The 24,225-nt window shown below is 54.9% G+C and overlaps 2 protein-coding genes across 8 annotated transcripts in view; one reads left to right on the top strand and one right to left on the bottom strand.

Moving 5' to 3' along the window:
* Window positions 1-838: 838 nt before the first annotated feature.
* The window catches only part of enah (ENAH actin regulator), a 40,306-nt gene continuing 16,919 nt past the window's right edge, over window positions 839-24,225 (bottom strand). For 3 of the 7 annotated variants that reach the window (XM_086143225.1, XM_086143224.1, XM_086143221.1), the window contains exons 3-15: window positions 21,991-22,168; window positions 17,750-17,822; window positions 12,147-12,430; window positions 8,963-9,718; window positions 7,608-7,912; window positions 7,262-7,395; window positions 7,107-7,155; window positions 6,861-6,912; window positions 6,678-6,744; window positions 5,378-5,434; window positions 3,929-4,013; window positions 3,468-3,525; window positions 839-3,396 (exon numbers count right to left, since the gene is read on the bottom strand). In XM_086143225.1, the coding sequence (XP_085999351.1) occupies window positions 3,359-3,396; window positions 3,468-3,525; window positions 3,929-4,013; window positions 5,378-5,434; window positions 6,678-6,744; window positions 6,861-6,912; window positions 7,107-7,155; window positions 7,262-7,395; window positions 7,608-7,912; window positions 8,963-9,718; window positions 12,147-12,430; window positions 17,750-17,822; window positions 21,991-22,168 (2,136 nt within the window). In that variant the 3' untranslated portion in view covers window positions 839-3,358. The remainder of the gene's footprint in view (window positions 3,397-3,467; window positions 3,526-3,928; window positions 4,014-5,377; window positions 5,435-6,677; window positions 6,745-6,860; window positions 6,913-7,106; window positions 7,156-7,261; window positions 7,396-7,607; window positions 7,913-8,962; window positions 9,719-12,146; window positions 12,431-17,749; window positions 17,823-21,990; window positions 22,169-24,225) is intronic. The other 4 variants (XM_086143226.1, XM_086143222.1, XM_086143228.1 and 1 more) reach the window with 4 other exon arrangements.
* LOC147213580 (tripartite motif-containing protein 16-like) lies at window positions 14,201-15,340 on the top strand. The gene has a single exon (XM_086143015.1). It carries the CDS (start codon window positions 14,201-14,203, stop codon window positions 15,338-15,340), a length of 1,140 nt encoding a protein of 379 aa, XP_085999141.1.

Genomic DNA, 24,225 nt, shown 5'->3' with positions numbered 1-24,225 from the left:
TCATGTCTCGCTGTCCTTGTGCTCATTCTGACATATAGCGTGAAAATAAAACTAATGTCAACAAATAATCATGATTATTGCTGAAGTCAACATAATCACTGCTCTGAATGGAAATGAAGTACAGATTTAAACACTCAACAAGGACAAATCCTTCCCCCTCCATGCAGAAGGTCCCTGGTTGGATTCCCACATGGAGACTCCTTGTCGAAATCCAGTCTCTGCAACTGGACTTGAATTTCGACAAAGATTCACCGTGACCTGGATGATGGAGAACCTCCGCGCAGATGGAGGCGCCTTCCTGTGTGGAGCCTCCATGTTCTGCCCGTGCCTGCGTGGGGTTCCTCGGGGTCGCTCCCTGAGGAACCAGCCTACATCGTCCAGATGTTTGAATGAGAGGGTCGTAGAACGATTGAGCGACGGAGGGAGTTTTTTCCCCCAAAACTCCAGCTGATGCGTCCAATTCTGAGAAGATAACCTTCAACCACTTCTCGCCCACCACCATGCAGGGACGAACTCATGAAGACCACGACGGTCCTCTGGTTCATCGGGACGGGGAAGATGTTTGAATCACCGCCGTTGCTCTTCTCTCCTCCGCCCAGGGAACTTGCATCATAAACCGACGGCTGTTGCGTCAAGTCGCCATAGCGACGACTTAGCGGTTTATAAAAAAACCCGTGCGAGCTAAGGTGACGGTCCGGAGGCTCGGCTCTTCGAAGCTGGAGTCTCCACAGAGAAGCAGGAACCCTCAGGCCCCGCTGGAGAAGAGCTGCACGGCAGAACCCGGTCCAGATGTTCCCTGTTGAAGACCGGGTCTTCGGACCAAAGCAGGAACCGCCTCTCGTATTGCAGTTTTTATTGAAGTTGCTCAAACAAACAAAACAACGTTAGCATGTAAGAAAAAGACGAGGACAAGAACCCGACGACGGGGGCGGAGGAACGGACCTCCCGAACACCACCCGACCCCGGCGGCCATGACGGGCGGAGCTCCGGGGGGGCGTCCGAGCCCCGCCCGCCGCTTCTTTCGGCGTGCGAAGAGTGACGCCGACAGTCTGGTGTGACATCCCAAAAATCAAACAACAAAAAAAAAACAAATGGCACCAGGGAACGACAACACCGAGGTCCGGCCGGCAGAACCTCGCCGGGGCGCGAGGCCTTCAGGGAGCCGAGGTTCTCGCGCCCCGGCGAGAGAGCTTCCGTCCCAGAAGAAACAAAGACGAGATCGGCTCCACGCCTTCTCGGATCTCGGGACTCCTCAAGGCACAGACCGCCCCGGGCCCCGGAGGACGCCGCCCCTCTCCGGACGGAGATGGTGGAGATGATGGACGCCGAGCGGAGGCTTCTGATTGGATCCTTTGGTGAAAGAGTTGACGGAGGACGTCTGATTGCTTGTGAGGTTGTCCTCATCTCCCTTCGTGGCGTCTTCTAGTGCAGGCGGAGCAGGCGCCCACGCTCTCGGCGGGGCGTTTCCATGGAAATGGGCGGGGTCACGGGGTCACCCTCCGATCATGGCGCTAGTTCGATAAACGTGAGCGAAGACAGACTCCGGAACAGGAGCCTGGACCCGAGTCCAGGGAGAACCCGGGAGGACGCCGGCCAATCGCAGCCGGGGGGGGGGGGGGCCTTCTGGCTTGGATTTGAAGGCCCCGCAGTCAAAGCTTGCACCCTGGATGGAGGACCAACACGTGTCTGACGCCCAACCAGGTGTGACCTCACTCGCTGTCGGTATAGACCTCGTTATTTGACCGCGCCACTTTTTCCCATTTTTTGATAAAAACACGCCTGCGAAGCCCAGATGAGGGAATAGTTCTCCCAGCGTTGGTGAGACGTTTGTGTTGGAGATGTGGAAATGTAGGAGAGGACCAGCCCCCCCCCAAACATAACCTGATGACTTTTCTACATTTCCACCCATGCTAATGCTAATTAATGAACACATTAATGCTAATGTTAGCGGTGGGTCGCTTTAGGTTTGTGTTTTTTCGATGGTTTAACAAAATGAATGTGTGAAGGGGAACCCTGGTCAGAGGCGTAAATGCCACGTCAGCGATGCAAGGCTTTGTCTGCGGGGTCAGAGGGCCTCCCGGGGGACCCGGCCCCCCCGCCGCCAGCCCGGCGGCCCCTCAGCGGCTTCTCACTGGACATCAGCGGGGAGCATGGAGTAACAGAAGTCAACAAAACGAAACAAAACCCAAAGAAAAACAACAACAAAAACGGCACTTTCTTCCTCTGGGGAGTGAAAATAAAGGCAAAGGAAGGAGAAGAAGAAGAGGTGAATGAGTGAATGGCACCTCTCTGTTAGCCACCAGCTAAACTCAAAAAGAAACTAACCCCCCCCACACGTCCATCACTGGCAGTCTGCGGACGTGCACGGACAACGGGCGGGTGCCGCCAAACGAGAGGGGGCGGGGCATGTCGGGGGGGCGGGGCTAAGTACAAGATGCTACACTTATTGCTTGTAGTAAAATATGTGTTAATGCTAACTTGTTCGTGGCAGGTTTGTGACCCTCAACCTTTTTTTGATTTTATTTTTTAAGAAAGCGTGAGCTGTGACAGAGTGTGTGTGTGTGTGTGTGTGTGTGTGTGTGTGTGTGTGTGTGTGTGTGTGTGTGTGTGTGCGTGTGTGTGTGTGTGTGTGGGGGGGGTCCATCCTAGATGTCCAGTGATGGCCAACAAGCATGATGGGTCATTAGCGCCTCCAACAGGAAGGGTCTGAGCTACGATACGCACACGCACGCACACGCGCACACACGCGCACACACACACACACACACACACACACACACACACACACACACACACACACACACACACACACACACACACACACAGGTGGGGTTGCTGGGCTACTGTAGCTCCGCCCACACGGCAGTTTCTTCTATCTAACCTCTCTCCTGTAAATATTCAGGTTAAAATAGTGTTTTTATTTATATATTCTTTTTTTTTTTTCTCTGAAGGAAGACAAGCGTAACAGTGTCCTGCAGTCTGATTGGCCGGTCGGCCCCCCTCAAGCACGCTCACACGCACGCTCTCACACACGCACAAACACACACGCTACCCATGGCGTAATGGGGGGGTGGGGGCGGAGCCAAAGGCTTAAACCCAGGGGGGGTGTTGCCATGGAGACAGAGAGGAGACATGGCGCCGGAGGGGGGGGGGGGGGGGCACTGACACCCCATTCTGCGTCGCTATTGTTGTTGTTGTTGTTGTTGTTGTTGTTGTTGTGTGCACCCCCCCACCACCATCAGTTTCCACCATTCCTGTCGTCATTGTCGTCGCCGCCACCGCGCTGTCAGATCTCAGGGGTCGTCTGCAAGGTCACGTGGGGTGGAGGGGGCGGGGGGGCCGACGTGGACCTGCTCCGCTACGCCGTGCTGGACCTGCCCAGCTCCTCCCTGATCGCTGAGGGACACACAGACAGGAAGTCACAGGGAGGGACGGCGAGGTGGCGAGGAGAGAGGGGGAGGACGTACCATCGATGAGCTCCTCCTTCAGCTTGGACAGCTCCTTCCGCATCTCGTCCAGAATGTCCTGGAACACAAACTCAGTCAGCGGGGGGGCATCGGCTTCTGTAGAGACTGAGTGCAGGCTCACCCCCCCCCCCCCCCCCCCCACACACACACACACACACACACACACACACCCCGAGTTAATCCCGGGGTGATTAGTCGGGACCTGATTAGCATCGGGAGTAAACAAACAGGAGGCGGCGGCGGTGCTGTGGGGGGGCTGCGGGGACAGATAGGCCGGGCCGCCTGGGGTGGGGGGGGTCCGAACCCCCACTTATCAGAGTATCTGATGACAGAGCGCCCAGGGAGGAGCGGCGTCCCGCCGTGAAGACGCGTGGCGACACACCCGCCGCGAGGATCCGCTAGCATCAGCGTCAAAGTTTGGGGCGAAGCCGTCACGGGCGCCGCCTCTTTGGGCAACCCACCTGCTTCAGTCTGTCGTAGTCCAGAGTTTCCGCGGGGACACCGTTGGCACTTAAGGAGGCGGTGGGGGTCGGGGTGGACTTCGGTCTGGGCGGAGGGAGAAGGAGGGAGAAGGAGGGGGTGGCGTTAGCAAAGTCTTGCCATCTTGAGTCACGTCATGCTAGCTTGACCCTGATTGATGGAAAAAGTCAACCGGCGAGTGAAAAGAAAAAAGTCAGACTCATTCTTCTGTGTTCTCTGTTATAAACACAGAATGTGTTTGATTCCCTGCCACTGCTGTGATTAAATATCAGTGTAACACACATGACAGCTTCACAGATTTGACCAGCTTTTCTGTAAAGGCTTGCAGCGCTAGCACAGCGGAGGGTGCACCTGAGTTCCAGCGCGTGCACTCCCCTCCACATGCAAAGACACACACACACACACACACACACACACACGGCAGCAAACACACGCACACAGGAAATGAAGCAGAGCAGGAAGTCGTGTGTTTCCAGCCGCGGCCGAAGACGGTGTGTTATTGGTTTTTTTGGTGCGTTGGGCGCAGCCTGTCCGCCTGGCGGACGGCGATAAGCTGACGGCGTGGGCGTCGTAGCGCTAGGAGCCCGTCGCTAGGAGGACGGGAAGTCAGACAGGAAGTGGAGGCGATGAGACAGGAAGTCAGACAGGAAATGGAGGCGGTGGGACAGGAAGTGGGCTCTGCAGCTGCTCGTTAGCTGCCGAGCGGCTGGAAAACGCCCAGAAAATAACAACGCGAACATCCGATCGATTGAAACCCGACCCCGCACAGAGGCGGAGCCTGTCGAACCATACAAGTCATCAATTGTTATTTTTTTTTAATGATTGAATTAAATCTGTAATTAAAACAATACAATTATTTTTCAGCTATTTTATTTATGGATTTATTATTCATTATTATCAGAATTTAATTTGCAATTTTTGAGGGGGTTAACAAAACATGGAAATAATATCATTTTGGTTAAATTATTAAATTTTGATCGATTTCTTCCAGTGGGTTTAAGTCTTAGATGATTATATACAATATTTAATGCATGCAATACACATATACAGGTGATCAGATTTTTGCTTGCAATAATGTATGTGTATTGATTTGTAATTCTGTGTATATGTAATATTATGCACACACACACACACACACACACACACAGAGCAGGGCCTTATCTCTGAGGCCCTGCTGGCCCTGCATAGATAAACCCATGTCTGGAGGCGTCTGCGTCTCGGCGCGCATTCAAACGCGGCATGTTCATGTGCCAGGCGGCCATTAGCGGGGCGGCGAGCAGAACGGCGTGAGGACGGCAGTTAGAGACGCAACACACACACACACACACACACACACACACACACAGGATCAGCACACTGAAACGTAATGAAGACTTGTGGAGGACAGAGGTGGCGGCGCGGAGGCTCCGACTCCTCCGCCGTCCGACTACCTGCTGGAGGAATCTGCGGCGGCGGCGGCGGCGGGGGATCTCCACGGAGACTCTCGTCTGTGTGGGCAGAGACAAGGATCTTCTTTCACCACCGTAGGATCTGCGCTGCCCACCTCAGGGTCTCCTCTCACCCAGGGAGGATCCACTTCCTCGACCTCGGGAACACCTCAGGGCCTACCTTCCTATCTGGAGGATCTACTTTGGTCTCTGGCTAGATCAGGGGTCGGCAACCCGCAGCTCTGAGCGGCTTGGGAAAATAAATTATAAATATTTGATTAAAGTGTATTTCATTTGTGTTCATTCCTTTTTTTAACTTTTAGTTCTAAGTTGGCAGATTATTGTGATCTTGAAATATTAAAAAAAATTATATTCATTATTTTTCGCCGCTCAAAATAACGTCACACTGGCGGAAGCCGGTATACCCGCCCGCCGGTAAAGTCCCGATTTGCAGATGCTGTGCGCAGAAGTTCAGGAGCAGAAGTCCCATAAACCAGGTAAAATAAATATTTATGAAGATATTTTGCAAATGTTTATTTTTTATTGTTTACTGACACAGTGATTTTTTTCACGATTTATTTTTAAAATTCAGGTCAAGGCTCCGCTACACGCTCTGAAAGCCCAAAGCTCAAAATGAGTTCATTACATAAATAAAATTTAATTTTCTCCGTAATACTTTGTGAATTTCAGAAGCAACACACTACACCCTTGTTTATACAAAGTGTAAAGGTAATAAAAAGCAATATATACAGTGGTACCTTTATTTTAGTCGTCACAAAGTAATTGTGGCTCCCAGTGTTTTCTTTTCTGAGGAAACCGGGTCCAAATGGCCCTTTGGGTGTTACGGGTTGCCGACCCCTGGACTAGAGGATCTACTTTCCCGCCTGGAAGATCTACGTCCGCTTCCTGGACCTCAGGATCTACTCCCCCCCCCACCGGATCCACTTCCTCCACCTCGGGACCTGATCTACAGTGTTCCTCTGCAGGCCTTTTATCCCAGGGTTTCTCGGCGGGCGGCAGGGAGTTGTGTGTGGTGTAGTGTGCATGGACAGATGGACGGAGGTATCTTCTCGTGGTCCATCAGGTGACGGGAGAAAAACCCCCTCCAAAAAAAAAAGAGCCAGTCGCCAAACCTGCACATGAAGGCGGCGCTAGCTCGTAGCAGTGTTAGCAGCACTGAAGCGGCTCCAGCGGGGCGCCATGCTCCAAGCTAGCCTGCGCGAATGCTAAAGGCTAAAGCTAACCCCCCCACCCCGAAAAAGGGCTCCGCCCCCCCAATTTTAGTGTGTTTAGCATGTCTTACCTGCCGATGACGGGGGATTTGCTACCGTTCATGGTGTTGGTTCGCTCCCATGGCTTCCTGGGCATATCTGTGAACACACACACACACACACACACACACACACACACACACACACACACACAGGAAAGTCAATAAGCCCACAGTGACAAAAACACACACACTCTTCCGGTGTGTGACCCTCACCTGGTGTGCTACAGGCTGACACCTTAGGGGTCGTGGTCATCTCGCCCTCCTCCTGTCCAACACACACACACACACACACACACACACACACGATGTGTTCAGCATGGTGGTGATGATGGAACAGTGGAGATTGTTAGCTAGCTAGCTAGCTAACAAGGTGAAGGACTACGTTTCCCATGATCCTTCAGGGCGGAGGGGCGGAGCTTATCTGTCACGGCGGGCGCAGGACAAGCCGCTGCCACTCACCGATCTCTGGTCGGGTTCCGGAGACGAGCCCTTCTCTGCGATCTTTCTCCTGAGGGACAGGAGGACAGCAGACAGGTGAGGGAGGAACATCTGCAGCTTCACCCCATCTTCTCCCCATCTTCTCCTCCCTGCTTCTCCCATGTTCTCGCTCGTACCTTCGCGCCAGCAGGGCACTCATCTCCTCCATGAGCCCGCCGCCCCCTGGCAGCGGGCCGTTGCCTCTACTCTCCGTCTTGGCCGCCGCCGCCCCCAACATGGCGGCCGCCAGCGCGGCTCCGGCATCATCACTCTGTGACACACACACACACACACATACACACACACACACACACACACACAGAGGTGGGCTCAGAATGGCGGTTAGACATGTGTGTGTGTGTGAACATCCCTGACAGTGTGACAGATGGAGACTGTGTGTGTGTGTGTGCTCATGCATGAAAGAAGCATGTGTGTGTGTGTGTGTGTGTGTGTGTGTGAGACAATTCAAAATAACACACTCACTCTTGGCACTTTGCGCAGCTTGGCTCCGGCGAGGGCGGCGGCCAGGCCGGACATGGGGCGGTCCTCGGCGGGGGAGAACAGGCCGGCGGGGAGGGGGGGCGCCGGGGGCGGGGGCGGGGCCCCGGGAGGAGGGGCGGGGCCTCCGGACGGGGACGGCGTCGGAGGCAGGGGCGGGGGAGGCGGGGGCGGAGGGGGGCCGCCCGGGGTGGTGGGGGTGACGGCCGGGGTCGGGGCCGCCGAGGTCACAGTGGAGCCGGGGGGGAGGGGAGGGGGAGGGGGAGGGGTGGGCGCCGTCTGCGCCGACTCTGGGGACACACACACACACACACACACACACAAAGAACAACACACCGTCAATCATCTTACTCCATGAACCTTCTCACCATTTACCATTTAACAGATAACAGCTAACTCTGTCCACAATTAGCCTCATAGCAGGAGCTAAACGTCCACGAGAACGTGGATGTCACGATCCTTGAATGACACATTCAGCTTAAGCCCCGCCTCCTGGGGGGTGGCGCCTCTGATAGGCTCCGCCCCCTCACTCTTCACGCACGCTCACTGGCATCGGTGGATAAATCACACACACACACACACACGCACACACACACACACACACACGCACACACACGCACACACACACTGTGAGCTGGTGACGACGTCATGTTTGAAGCTGATGAGCAGAAACATCTCACGTAGCATCTGGAGGGCAGATGTGACAGTGCAAGCACAGTGGCGAAGCAAGCGAGCACACACACACACACACACACACACACACACACACACACACACACACACACACACACACAAGATATTGTCATGTCTATCAATCTAATCTCATGTCGGAGAAAATGACAAAGTTCTCCTTACAAGCGATCAATAATCAATCAGCGGGAGAGGAGGAGCCGGATCAGATAAAAGATCTCTGAGGTCAAAGGTCAGTGGAGCGCGCCTCCAACCCCAATCGCTAACATGGGGACAAAGGTCACCGTTAGCACACAAAGCTAATTGGCTGATTGAATGTTAGCAGAGATCTGGATCTCCATATTTGTAGTCTTTAGATGATACTTTAAAACTACAAAACAGATGGTGTCCAACAGAGGTTTTTTACAGGTGCGTGGAGACCCCGCCCCCGACCCGCCTTAGCCCCGCCCCCTCACAGCCACAGTGGGGGTGCTTTGGTTGCATAGAACTGTCGAAGGTGGAGGAAGCCTTCTAGGTGAGGATCCCCGGGACGACCCCTGACCCCGCTGACCCTTGACCCCACCCTGCCCCGCCTCAGCCCCGCCCCCTCGCCCCCGTTAGCATGTGAGTCCGACGGCGGCGACGGACCGGACGTTGAACGGCGGTCTTACCCTGGGGCTGGCAGGGCGGCCCCCCCTGGGCCTGGGGGGCGTCGGGGGCCGCGGGCTGGTCCGGCTCGCCGCGGCCCGGCGGTCCCACGGGCAGGGACAGGTGCTCGGCCGTGACGGCGGCGGCGGCGGCGGCGGCGGCGGTCGCTGTGGAGGGAGAGGGCAAACCAGGAGCGTGGGATGAGGAGGGGGGAGACGAGACGCAGGAGGAAGAGGGGGGCGGGGTGGGCGGGGGGGGCGGAGTGGGGCAGACGGCGCCGAGGGGGGGGTGCGTCGGGATGGTGACGGGCGACGGCGCCGGGAACATCGGGGGGCCGTTGGGCGACGGCGAAGGCGGCTTCTGGGAGAGCGGGGACGGCGCCGCGATGGGGATGAGCGGCCGCGGCCCGGCGGCCTTACCGGGGGGGCTGCTGATCATCACGGGGGGGGACGGGGGCAGGGGGGTGAAGTTGTACGCCGACCACGCCGAGGTTTTCGGAGGGGGCGGGGGGGCCGGGGCGGGCGCCGGGGGCGGGGCCTGCGGCACGGCCTGCTGGCGGCGGGGGACGGTGGCGTAATGGGGGAGCACCGGGTGGAAGGCGGAGCCGAGAGACGTGGCGAAGCGAGAGGCGGAGTGCCTCAGGGGGGGCGTGGGGGGGGCGGCCGCCGCCGACGGCGTCCCGGGGGGCGGGCGGGGGGGCGCCGACGGCGAGGACGGCGTGGACGGGGGCGGGCGGCAAAGCTCCGCCGGCGTGGGGGTGCACAGGGTGCTCTCAAAGGCTGACCCACAAACAACCACGGGCCGACGCAAACACAGGGGGGGGGCAGAGGGGGGGCAAGATGGGGGGGCAGAAGGGGCAGAGGGGGGGCAAGATGGGGGGGCAGAAGGGGCAGAGGGGGGGCAGAGGGGGCAGAAGGGGCAGCCGGCGTGCACACAGGAGGGAGAGACAGGTGGGGGGTGAAGGAGGGGCAGAAAGAGAAGGGGGCAGATGAAGCAGGAAAACCAGCAGAGCTACACAGTCCAGGGTGTGTGTGTGTGTGTGTGTGTGTGTGTGTGTGTGTGTGTGTGTGAGGTGTTCAGTTAGAGGAGTGTGTTAGGACGCACACAGGCCCTTGGAGGAGACGCCAGCGGGGAACACGAAGGAGAACCGGCTTCACCACACACACACACACACACACACACACACACACACACACACACACACACACACACACACCAGGGTTGAAAGCTTGGGGTTCCTAATATTTTGGACAGCCTGAGCTTTAAACGCGCTGCCATAGCCTGGTGTTTCTCCTCAGACTGAGAACCTTCACCCTGAAGCTCCTGGAGGAGGCCTCGCTCTTCACCTGAAGGTCCAGGTTTCCTCACAGCATCATGAGGATCGGAGAAGGGATTTGGTGTTTTGTTTGCTCCATCAAACCAGGAGGAACCTCCATGGCCTCCAGGAGGAGCCTGGGGTTTGGATGCGTCCCTCAGAGGCTCAGGGGGACCTGAATGTTCTGATTTGAATCCTGGAGTTCACAGAATCCAGATGAAGATCTCGTGGATCCCGGAGTTGCTCCTCCAGGCTCTCCATGAGGTGCAGCACCATCTGCTTCCTTGGAGGCAGCAGTGTTAATCCTCACCTTCTGCACCATCTGCCCCCAACGTTCATCAAATCTCCTTTACTGGGGGTGGTGGGGGGGGGCAAATATGGCGGCTTGGACCGGAGAAGGTGATTGGATGAGCTCCAGGTCAGGGTCACCGTGACCTTCAGGTCCACCCAGGGGTCGTGAAGCAAGATCTCAGCATCTTCACAGAGGTCCAGTCAGACCCAAAGAGGGAACCGCCTTTGTGGGTCAAAGGTCAAGATCAGGTCACGTGACCGCATCCCTCGCGGGGGCCTCGGCTAGGGGTCAAAGGTCGGGCAGGCAGGCGGCGGATATAGAATCATGTGACACTCCACGTGCACATACGTGCACACACACAAACACTGCTGAATCTTCTGTAAACCAGCCTTTCATTCTGACCTCCTGACCTCTGACCTTTGACCTCCATCCATCCATCACCCCTCAGCCCCTCCCACAAGCCCCGCCCCCTACGTGCCCACGTGCACAATGCACGACAACAGGTAGTGTGAATGCTTCAGCACACACACACACACACACACACACACACACACACACAAAAACACACACGGTGAACCAAGGAGCGTAGCATCGCTAACGTCACGCAGCTGCAGGCTCATCTGTTCAGTATGTGCATGTGTGTGTTTGTGTGCATGTGTAGGAAATGCCAACTGCCGTAAAACCTCAGTGAGTGTGTGTGTGTGTGTGTGTGTGTCTGTGTGTGTGTGTGTGTGTGTGTGTGTGTGTGTGCGTGTGTGCTTTTGCATTCCTGTACGCTCCAATTTCCATGTTCTGCCTTTTACTGTTTATGACATGTGGACGCCCCCCCACTGTATGCCTCTATCCACACACACACACACACACACACACACACACACACACACACACACACACACACACACACACACACACTGCACCCCTGGGGGTCTTTCCCCCCCCGATTATACATATATTTTTAGCCTGTGAGTAACTCTGTGTGTGTGTGTGTGTGTGTGTATGTGTGTGTGTGTGTGTGTGTGTGTGTGCGCCTTCCCCCACTGACCCAGTCCTGGAATGGACCATCAGAGCTGTAGGCATGGAAGGATCCTTCTCTACAGATCCAGATCCTAGTAATCCTCCTTATCTGTGGAGAAGATCTCCATCCAATGGAACCTTCTTCTGCTCAACCAGAAGAACCAAAGATCCTGAGAGCTGCTGTGTTCCTCCAAACATCTGACCTCCTCCCAACATCTGATCTTCCCCAAACACCTGACCTTCATCCAACATCTGAACTTGAAACACCTCACGTCCTCCACACACCTGACTTGTCCAGATACTGGACTTCCTCCAAACACCTGACCTCCAGAGAACTTCTCCATCTCAGAGGTCAGATGTTCTCCCGTCCTCAGACGCTCTCTCGGACCCTGAACCCGTGAAGTTCATGGTGGATGCGAGGTTCTCGCTTCTTCTCGGACCCCACGGTCCCCCTTCAGAATAAGAGCTCTAAGCCGGGTCTGGTTAGTGACGGCCGCCTGGACGGGAGATGACAGCAGGAGGAGGAGGAGGAGGAGGAGGAGGAGCAGGAGGAGGTGGAGATGTTCCTCCAGGCGTGGAGACTCACCGGCGTTGGAGATGCGTCTTCCTCTCTCCCAGTCCTGCTGCTCTCGGTCCACCTGCTCCTGCTGCTCGCGCTCCACCTTCTCCCTCTCCAGCAGCTCCAGCAGCTCCTGGCGTTCGCGCTCCGCACGCTCCGCCTCCTGACGCTCCGCCTCCAGACGCTCGCGCTCCTGACGCTCCGCCTCCAGACGCTCGCGCTCCAGAAGCTCCGCCTCCAGACGCTCGCGCTCCTGGCGCTCCCGCTCCTGGCGCTCCAGCTCCTTCTGCCGCTGCAGTTCCTGCAGCTGCCTGCGGGGCGAGGAGAACATTCACTCATTCATCACATCCACCACCAGCTCTCTGAGGAAACATCTCATCACATCCACCTCCAGCTCTCCTCTGAGGAAACATCTCATCAGATCCACCTCCAGCTCTCCTCTGAGGAAACATCTCATCACATCCACCACCAGCTCTCTGAGGAAACATCTCATCACATGACTGCGCCCGACCGTTCACCCTCTCATACACTACATTCACCCTGTCACTCATTAGTCATATACAGACATCCAACATTCACCCTGTCATTCAAACATCTGGACCATGCAGGATCTCCATGACCCTCCTGTGTGTGTGTGTGTGTGTGTGTGTGGACTGTGGAGGAACCTGGAGAACCCTGAGGAACCCTGGCATCTACTCCACACAGGAAGGAATCCAACACTTATGCTGGAGGAGTTAAAGCACTTCTGCTGCTTCCATTCATTCATTCATCCACTCATAGATGAGCAGCTCATCCATGTATTGATCGTTGATCGGCTGCGATCCATGTATTGATCGTTGATCGGCTGCGATCCATGTATTGATCGTTGATCGGCTGCGATCCATGTATTGATGGGTTCTGATCGCCTGCAGAAGCTGAACCTGCCGGGCGTCTGACCCCGACGACCCCTGTTGTCATTATGTAACACAGAAGTTGCATAAGAGGGGCTCTTATGCAACCGCAACACACACACAGACACACACACACACACACACACACGCACGCGCGCACACACACACGGAGCCTTGTGACGACGAATTAAACACACTTTCCACCACCTGTCGTACCGGGTTTGGCCACTAGAGGTCAGCAGAGGGTCACTGTGCACATGACTGCATGCGACTGCAGAGTCAGCGTGTGTGTGTGTGTGTGTGTGTGTGTGTGTGTGTATTCCATCCACAGCGTTGGGCATGGAGAAGCATGAAGGGGGAACCCGCTGGAAGCGCTCCAGATACCCTCCAGACGTGAGGAGGTTCTGACCGTTGCCCTCTGACCCTCCTGAAGCTGGTGGAGAACCCAGAGAGGTTCTCCTGAAGGCCTCTGAGGGACCTGAGGGGTGAGGAGGAGGAGGAGGAGGAGGAGACGCCTCCTCTTTCAATCTTCTCACGCTGGAGCAGCAGTGTGGATGGTAGAACCCATTCTCCTGAAGAGACGAGATCTTCTCCCAGCTTCCACAGAACCCCTAGAACCCGAGCGTTCTCTCCGGGTTCCGCTGCCTCTCAGGAGAAAGAGAACCCTCTGCTCCAGTTCGCCCCCCCCCCCCCAACTCGCAGGGGTTGCCGGGGAAACCGTTGCCAGGGGAGCGTGGGCGGCGGCGGCGGCGAGGGAGCCGGAGCCCCGAAGCCGAGGCAGGGGCGGAGAAGAAGGGGAAGAAGACGGGGTTCAATCCAGATCTTCTGGGGGTGAAAGGGGGACGCTGTGATTTTCCGAAGGGGGGGGAAGGTCACGCTGTCATGACTCAGGGCGTCTGTGAGGCCGCTGTCATGGACGCTCGCCGAAAATCATGACCCGTCAATCACGCGGGGGGAGCGGTGACGTCACACACCGGCGGCGGGCGCTGTGATTGGCCGCCGCCGCCGCCCGTCTGTGTGAAAACAGGCGGGCTATGAAGCGAGCGCGGGTGCGGCGGCGCCCTGTGATGTCACAGGACGCCCCTGTGAAGCGGCTGTGAACGGGGGAAGCGCCGGCATGTTGTAAATGCAGGGGCTGTGTGGCTTCCGCCGCCGCAGGACGTCGTTTTTTTTCTTTGGGCGCCGTGTCACATGGAGCAGGACGGAGGCAGCGCGCAGCACGCCGCCGCCCAGAGGACCGAGAGGCAGCGGCAGCTGGACGCCAACCGCCAGAACATCCAGCAGAGGATCCGGGACAAGCTGGAGGACGCCAAGGCGCTGCAGCAGGAGATGAAGGCCGTGGACGTCTCGGCCGACAAGGCGGTGGAGGAGAGCCAGAAGATCTTCCACGACCTGTTCCGCGTGATGGAGAAGAGCCGCTGCGACGTGATGCAGCAGATCCGCTCGCACCAGGAGGCCCAGGTTGGTCGCGTCAAGGAGCTGCTGGAGAAGCTGGAGCAGGAGGTGACGGAGCTGCGGAGGAGGGACGCCGACCTCAAGCTGCTGTCCTTCACCAAGGACCACCGGCAGTTCCTGCAGAGCTTCCTGGCCACGGCGCAGGCGGCGCCGCCGGCGCCCTCGCCGTGCGTGCGCTTACGGGCCCACGGCTACTTCCAGGGCGTGACGGCGGCGCTGGCGGGCACCAAGGAGCAGCTGGAGGACATCCTGCGGGAGAAGTCCTCCAACATCGCCCGGATGGGCGCCGAGGCGGAGCCGCCGCCGCCGGAGCCGGAGCCGGAGCCCGGGACCCGCGCCGAGTTCCTGCGCTACTGGCGGGAGCTGACGCTGGACCAGAACACGGCCAACGGACGGCTGCTGCTGTCCGAGGGCAACCGCAAGGCCACGCTGGTGCGGACGGAGCAGACCTACTCCAGCCACCCGGAGAGGTTCTGCGACTGGCACCAGGCGCTCAGCAGGGAGAGCCTGACGGGACGCTGCTACTGGGAGGTGGAGTGGACGGGGGGCGGAGTCAGCGTGGCCGTCGCCTACCGCAACGTCAGCCGCCGGGTCAGCGACTGCATCTTCGGCTACAACGACCGCTCCTGGGCGCTGCACTGCGACAAGCAGAGCTACATCTTCTGGTACCACCGCGTGCCCGCCGACGTGGTGGGGCCGCGCTCGCGACGCATCGGCGTCTACGTGGACCACCGCGGCGGCGTGCTGGCCTTCTTCAGCGTGGCCGACACCATGACCCTGCTGCGCAGGGTCAAGACCACCTTCACGCAGCCGCTGCACGCCGGCATCTGGCTCTACCCCACCGGCGCCACCGTCGAGTTCCTCCGGCTCAAGTAGGCTCGGCGCCGCCCGGCGGCCATGTTGGCTCGCCCGGCGTGCACCTTAGTCTGCGGCAAAGCGGGGGAGGCGGGGCCCCGCCAGCCGGACTGACCAATAAATGTGTAAATAAAACGTCTGACTCGACCATCGCATCCGGGCCCACCTTTAGCTAGCTCAGCTAGCTCAGCTAGCTCATTTAGCTCAGCTAGCTGATTAGCTAGCTGCTCGGCTAGCTCAGCTAGCATAGGTAGCTCGCCAGTAACAACATCTTATTGGATTGGAAAAATGATCCACGAGGACGTTTTGCACGAGAGAAATTGGTGAACATGGGGTTCGGCCAGGTTTGGAGTCAAGTTAAGGAGTCGAGGACGACGTGCATCCTAAACCATCTACGGTCCAGTTTTGCATAAAGAATTAAAGAACTTCATAATAAGCCGGTATTCGTACGAAAATAAACATGTAAATAAAACGTCTGACTTGTCTGACACCTTCAGCTAGCTTAGCTAGCCCGCTGACTAGCAACATCGGATCAAAAATGATGCACGTGGACGTTTTGCTAATGCAATATTGAGACGTGCATCCTAAACCACCTATAGTCCTGCTTCTGCTTAAATAAAGAATTTCAACAAGAAGGCAGTATTGATACGAAAATAAAAACGTAAAAAAAATGTCTGCGTGGTCGATCAAATCCTTGCCGACCTTTAGCTGGCTTTATCAGCTCCCAGAAATGACCGGAGAGGGCTGGGGGAGAACTTTCGGGAAATCGGCCATGTTTGTAGTCCAGATTCATCGAAATGCGGACTACAAACATGGCTGATTTCCTCTCAAAAGGAAACTCTCTGAACTCTCTGATTTGAGGAGGAGAACGTTCGAGGAGCGCATCCTAAACCATCTACAGTCTGGTTTTAGGTCAGAGTATTTAACAATACACAGCATAAAGATGTAAATAGCAAGGATGGGAGTTTAATGTGTAATTACTGCTTTAGTAATAGTTTATTACACCTCCTTAACTGGAAGTTGGCATCGGCAGCTTTCAGATATTTTTTCAGCTGCGATACCCGGGTTTGTGCCGCCCTCTGGATTCTAATCCTACCACGGGCGGAGACGACAATGCCAAAATTACACGGGGGGGTTCTGGTGGTGCCGCGTTGCCACGGGCAACGGCGGCGCTGGAGCTCCCGGGGCGGCGGCCAGCTGGAGGAGGCGGCTCGGGGAAACCAGGAGACTCGTGTGAGAGGATGGAAGCCCAGATGGACCATATGGGCCCGCTCACTGCGAGAATCCGGTCAACACACACACACACACACACACACTCACACACACACACACACACACACACCATGTGTTGCACCCGACCAGCATAAAATCCCCAAAAGTGTGTTAACAGAGCAAAAGCAAGCATATGGGTTTAACGGGTGAGTGTGTGTGTGTGTGTGTGTGTGTGTGCAGGGGGGAGGGGGGCAGAACACACACACACACACACACACACACACACCTGACAGCCTCTGAGTGACATGGCCTGCTGAAAGCTGGCAGACATTTGATATTTTCTTTATAAATGGTTGTTGTTAATTTGTTTGTTTGACCTCCATCTCTCCGCCTCTATCACTCTGTCACTCCTTCATTCTTTCACTCTGTCACTCCTTCACTCCAGCAGCGGTGGAGTGAAGGAGTGGAGGAGCTCTAGCGCCCCCTGGAGGCCACCAGGGTCCAAACACCTCCAGGAGAGGATGGAGAGATGGAGGACGAAGAAGAAGAAGAAGATGGAACAGAAGGAGTGGATGGAGCCAACAGACACCGCAGTTACTGACACCTCCTCCTCTTCATCCTTCTCTACCTCTTCTCCTTCTTCATCCTTCTCCACCTCTTCTCCTTCTTCATCCTTCTCCACCTCCTCCTCTTCTTCCACCTTGTCTCCTCCACTCGTTCCTCTTCTCACCTCCACCCATGAGAGGAAATGCTGACTCACTGTGGAACCATGTCTAGCGTTTTACTACGAGTGTGTGACATGACAGAGGAGAGAACACACACACACACATGCACACGTACACACACACGCACGCACGCACACACGCACGCACACACACACACACACACACACTGATCTGTCGAAGTGGAGATGAAGCTGAGCAGGAGTCGATAACGGACGCCGTGTTATTTTTACATTTGTCAGCTCACGTACAGAGGTCACTGCTCACTGCGCACGTGTGCGTGCGTGTGTGTGTGTGTGTGTGTGTGTGTTGGTGTGTGTGTGTCTTTGCAAAAAAGAATTAAAATTTTAATTAAATCCTCAAATTAATTTTGTGGTGAACAAGGTCTAATCCTCAGCTGACAGCTGCTCTACTGAAATACAGCTGTGTGTGTGTGAGTGTGTGTGTGTGTGTATGGGGGGAGCAGCTGGAGGTGGAGGAGAAGGTGAAGTCCTACCTTCTCTGCAGGTCCATCTCCTCGGCTGACGGGCCGTTCTGGACCTGCGGGGCCTGACGGGGCAGCGTGGGGCCTGCAGGGGGCCACACACACACACACACACACACGCAGAAATCAATCAATAATCAATAACGGTTGGAGATTCATGGGATTCAGAAGAACAGAGATCATCATCCATCAGAAGAACCAGAATCATGCTCATTACAGACGTGTGTTATTAAGATTATAAACAGTGGATATAAAACATGAGCAACGATAAACTACTATATGTAGCGCGCGCACACACACACACACACACACACACACACACACACACACACACACACACACACACACACACACACACACACACACACACACATAAAACACTTATTTTTCACTCCCACTGTGACACACAGTCTGGTCAGCAGATCAAGCAGATCGTGTGTGTGTGTATGTGTGTGTGTGTGTGTGTGTGTGTGTTTATACAACGCTGTAACTGGCATTGTTTCCAATAATCTGAGCTGTGGATCAATAGTGTGTGTGTGTAAGTGCAAGTCTGCTTACTGTAAAGTCTGAGTGACATCACTAAGCAGACACACACACACACACACATATATATATATATAAGAATATATATTTAGCGATATCAGAATCCAACTCATAATGAACAGGGAATTCTCATATTAATATATCCAAGATCAGCTCAAAAACAATCAATACCATAAAATATGGATCATTAATAACTAATAATTCAGAGAAAAACATGAACAACAAAGTAACAGCAAAATGATCAAAAGATGTCGCAAAAGAATCTGCTCTGATATTAGCACAAGAGGCTAATAATAAGTGTTAAAAAAGCTACATTAGACAAAAAAACATAAAAATAACGGTCAAAGAAAGGCTCCAAATGAGAGAAAACATGAGCAAAATCTAAATATTGATTTTGAGCCTGAATAACGCCGGAGCCTTCTAGAAAGGCGCTGAGAAATCAGATCAATTCTTGTAGTTTTCCCAGCGAGCCGGAGAGGAGCGGGAGGTTTCCCGCGGCAGCCGAGGACCGACGTCACCTCACCCGGCCTCCTCCGGCAGCAGACGGAGCACCAGGGCCGTGCCGGGGGTCCGGGGGGTCCGGGGGGTCCGGAGGGTCCGGAGGGTCGGTCCGGCCCGCCGCCGGCCCCCGGCCTCGCCGTCTGCAGCGCCATCCCCTCCTCCTGCACAGGAAGAGCTCCTCAGACCAGACGGCCTCCTCCTCCTCCTCCAGATGAGGAGATGCTTCCAGACCCGCCCCGTCCAGGAGGACGGCGGCGGGCGGGGACGCTCTTTGTGCACACATGATGTCAACAAAGGGGAGGGAAGGACGGCACGAGGAGGAGGAGGAGGAGGAGAGGAAGGATGGAGGAGAGGAAGGATGGATGGAGGGATGGAGGAGTGCAAGTGCTCGGTCACTGTGTACTTCCTGGATCTATTATTCATACGCTGGATGCTGTTTGGGGTATCATTTCCAGTGTGTGTGTGTGTGAGTGTGTGTGTGTGTGTTCTCCCAAATACACACTCAAGAGAATAACGTATATAGATACATACATATATGCACATACATATATATACATGTATACAGTCGATCTTCTAAAGAAGAATTTATCCTTGACTCCAATTGTTGCTTTGCTAAACCCCAGCTCACCACAATATGCACATATCTACATATATACACACACATATCTATATATGCATACATATACTACATTCATATATATATATATGTATATATATATTATTCTTTTGAAAATTTTCTTAAACATTATTCTTGATGTTCACCATTTTGATGCTGCTTCCCCATGTGCTACTCTTTTAAGATTATGTATATGTGTGTGTGTGTGTTTGTGAGTGTGCGTGCGTGTCTGTGTGTGTGTGTGTGTGTGTGTGTGTGTGTGTGTAAGCCTCTGATGCCTGATGTTCCCTAAAAACGTCCTTTAGCTCAATCCAGAACAAACCACAGTGACATCAAAGATGGCGACTGAGTGATGGCTCCGCCCCCTCCTCCTGACTCCTCCCCCTCACCCCGACCCTTCACCAGGACTCCGCCCCCTACTCATGACCCCGCCCCCTCCTCCTGACTCCTCCCCCTCACCCCGACCCTTCACCAGGACCCCGCCCCCTCCTCATGACTCCGCCCCCTCCTCATGACTCCGCCCCCTCCACACATCCAGGTTCCTCATGTTTTCCATCTGTAGATCCCAGAAGGTTCTGGTTCTTCTGGTTCCTCCTGCACCTTCATCCAGGTCAGCGCCAAGAACCAATCAGGAGCTCCCGTTCAAAATCCTTAAATGCTCCATCGCCATGACAACCAGACCCCGGTGGGGCGGCGGTAGGATTTCTAGGAATGCGGTCAGACACTGAACCCCCTCACACACACATCCTGCTGAGAATCTGCCCGGCAACAAGATGACCCCCCCATAGGTCCATGCTGAGCTTTGTTCTCCAGGTCACCACCAGGCCGCACACACACACACACACACACACACACACAACCTCATAAACAGGAGTTTGGCTGTTATAATGGGGGCGGAGCTTGGAGAGAGGGGGAGGAGCCAATCCCTGGCAAGAGGTGGGGCTTAACGCAGACCGTTCCCCTTGAGAAGGACCTCCACCTGCTGGAGATGAACAACCTGCAGGAGACGCTTTGACCTGATGGAACTCTCAGGTGGCTTCTCTCCATGTTCTCTCCATGTTCTCCATCTTCCTCACGTTCCTTGAATACTTGTGAATGGTTGGATGATTGACAGGTTAAGCCCCTTCCCTCTCCAGGTGCTTGTCAGATGTTCTGCTGTCCAGAAGACCAGCCGAAGCCCGGCTTAGAAGACCAGAGGACAAGGAGCAGGTGGACTCACTCCTGAGGAAGATCTGGGTGCTGCTGATCTTCTGCAGGCGCCGGTGGAGCCCGTGGTGAGTCGTGTCTGCGGGCATCTCCGTGGACGTCCGGGAGGCTCCTCGTCCTCTTCAGCTTTCCTTCACGTCCAAGAGTTCCTCCTTCATCTCAACTTCTCCTCCACCGCCTGCAAATATACGTCCCGTCTTCTTCTCTTCTTCTCAGTCTTGGTCCAGCCTTCCTCTTCTCATTCTTCTCCCTATGTCCTCCTCCTCCTCTGGTCGCTCCGCCTTTCCATGAAGTTCTCGTCCTCCTGGTCCTCCTGGTCTCTGGTGCCTCAGCCGGCGTCCAGAAGATGATCTCATCCAGAAGGAATTGGGACGGGGGGGTCCTGATGTAAATTTGGTTCCCTGCCATCACATGACGGGTCTGACGCCACAGGAGCAGCCCGGGTCAGATTTCACCCCCCAACACACACACACACACACACACACACACACACACACACACACACACACACACTGATAGGTGCCCAGAATAACCCCCCCTCCTCGAGTTGGACACTTTTCACTGGTTACCATGGAGACAAGCGCCCCACCGACACCGGATGACTCGTCAATCAACTGATCAATCCATCAATCATCCATGATGTTTGAGTTTCTGTTACCATGGAGACGTCTGCACTGTATTATTATTTGTGTTATTTTCACTGGGCCTTGCCGCCTCCTCTCAGCCAATCACGGCCCGCCACGTCACACTCCTGTTCACGACCTCATTATTACTAAATTGTTCTGCTATTTCACATTTATTACCACATTTATAAATTATCTATATATTTTTTGTTTCTATGAACCAACAACAAACACTCAACCGTGAGCCAATCAGACGCTCAGGAGCCTCAGAACAGGAAGTGGAGGGGACCGGATCGGGAGGACCTGACCAATCAGGACGCTCCTTACGATTCCAGATCCTCCAATCAAAATGAAAAGGAACAAATGGAACAAAATCAATAAAAAGGAATGCACTAATTCATTCAGTACTCCTGCTGATTCGTCCATTCAAGTCATGTGACACACACACACACACACACACACACACACACACACACACACACACACTAGAAGTGGAATCAGGAAGTGGAAAAGTACAATCATTTTTTTTAAATTCAGAAAAGGAAGCAAAGACTCACAAAGAGAAAGTTGGATCAAGATGTGTGTGTGTGTGTGTGTGTGTGTGTGTGTTGAAGGCCCCAGAGCAGATGTTCCGAGGACCCGTGTTCTCCGGTTTCTCTGACGGAGAACCTCCTCCGCCACGCCGCCGAAACTCGACCGTCTATTCCCGTTACCATGGAAACTCGGGCCGGCGGCCATCTTTGCGAGGCGGGGGCGGGGCTTACCGGCGTCCTGGGAGTTGAGCACCTCCAGCGCGTGCATCATGGCGCTGGCGAACACGTTGGCGTCCTCCTTGCTGCCGAAGTTGAGGCCGTAGACCTGCCGGGCGTCTCGCCACTGGTGGAACGTCTGCGTGGCCTGGTTGTACTTCAGACCTTTGGGGATCGCACAGTTTATCACCACCTGGGGGAGGAGGAGCTCCATGAAGGACCACTCAGGAACATCTCAGGAACATCTCAGGAACATCTCCGCCAGCAGAGCCTTCAAGCTCATTCACATTCAACGGCGAACGGATGGCAATCAGAAAGGAAGCGGCGGCGACGCGTGATCTCGGGATCTTCATGGAACAGCTTTCCTTCAGCAGAGGACCCAGGAGGACCCAGGAGGACCTTGGAGGACCTTGGAGGACCCTGGAGGACCCTGGAGGACCCAGGAGGACCCTGGAGGACCCAGGAGGACCCTGGGTTCTTTCACAATCAGTCCCTGGAACCGGAGGGGATTCAGAGAAGTCGGTCCCGGATTGGGAACATGCGAGATAATCTGGGAGGCTTTGTCCTAATGAAATGTGGTAAACACACACACACACACACACACACACACACACACACACACACACACACACACACACACACACACACACACACACTGACAGTGCTCATCAGATAAAGTCTGAAAAGTGGTGTAATTCGGTTTAATCTCCTAATCACATGTTCCCGCTGATAAGAGGCGCAACTGCCGCTCCCAGTCGTCACGGCAACGACTTGGCCAATCAACACCTCACCTTCTGCTGAAACCTGTGTGTGTGTGTGTGTTTGTGGGGGTCTGACCCCCACTCATAATGGCCAAGAGTTGATTTGTGATGGAGAGAAAAGGTTCTCCATAGCAACGAGGGGGAACCAATCACAGCTGACCATGGGCGAGGAGGCGGGGCTTGAACCAGACAAGTCAGCTGTCAATCATATCTGGACGTCTCACCCTTCACCGCTTGATCAGAGCCTGGACACACACACACACACACACACACACACACACACACACACACACACACACACACACACACACACACACACACACACACACACACCCTCGTGGCGCTATACACTGAGCTTCTAGCGTCCAGCTGCGAGCCACATGTCCTCCCGCAGGTCCTCCATATTCGATAAATCTTTATTATGCTGTGTGTGTGTGTGTGTGTGTGTGTGCGCACACACACCGTGTTTAGTGTACATCGTTTGCAGATGGCAGGATGTGGAGGAGTCGACGAGGAATAAGGTGTGGAAGAGGTTCAGTGAGGTCAGGGTGTGTGTGTGTGTGTGTGTGTGTGTGTGTGCATCCTCATGACTGTGTGTGTGTGTGTGTGTGTCTATTATTTTAAGATCTGCTGCGAACTGTAACAAGCACGTGTCGACACAATGCTCCCTAAAGTCTTTCAAGCCTTCATGTAAGATCATCTGGCAGGAGATAAGAACAGCGTTGTGTGTGTGTGTGTGTGTGTGTGTGTGTGTGTCCAGGTCTGGATTCCCAGGATTCTCCAGCTCCTCCGTCACGTGATGACATCACCGCTACGCTAACCTGCAGGTCTGGACGCACCATATTTGGTCGCGGCGGCGGTTCACCCTCCGCTCAGATGTAACCGATTCATACAGTGAAATCAGAGCAGGGAGACACACACACACACACACACACACACACGCACACGCACACATACGCACACACACACACACACACACACACACACACACACACACACACACACATACACACACAGTCCACATTTAGGACTGCAAACTCACTGGAATGAGTCATGTGGTTGCTTTTAAACACCATTGGTGAAGTGCGCGCACGCACACACACACACACACACACACACACACACAGCTGGCTGCATTCTAAAGAGGAAGCGGTAATTCAAGTTGTGGCCACCAGGTGGAGCTCTGCTCTGCTCATGGGGCGCCTCTGCTACCTGGTCAATGATCAGGTGAGTTGTCTCTCTCACACACACACACACACACACACACATATACACACACACACACACACACACACACACACAGGCGCTAGCTAGCGCTGACCCGGCTGTCTTCACAGACCAGGATGGAAGGGACCTACACGGGTTCCTGCTAAAGGCTAACGGCTAAAGGCTAATCCATCAGAACACACAAGTGTAATTCCATGTAAGAAATAAAGTGATGTTCCTCCCCCGGCGCCACCACTGATGATGTCGAGCGCTGATGTAACCG

The sequence above is a fragment of the Fistularia commersonii genome, chromosome 36 (genome assembly GCF_037954325.1).
Source record: "Fistularia commersonii isolate RoL2024-O1a breed Wild chromosome 36, RoL_Fcom_v1.0, whole genome shotgun sequence".
NCBI lineage: Eukaryota > Metazoa > Chordata > Actinopteri > Syngnathiformes > Fistulariidae > Fistularia > Fistularia commersonii.
This window is presented reverse-complemented; position numbering and strand designations above follow the sequence as displayed.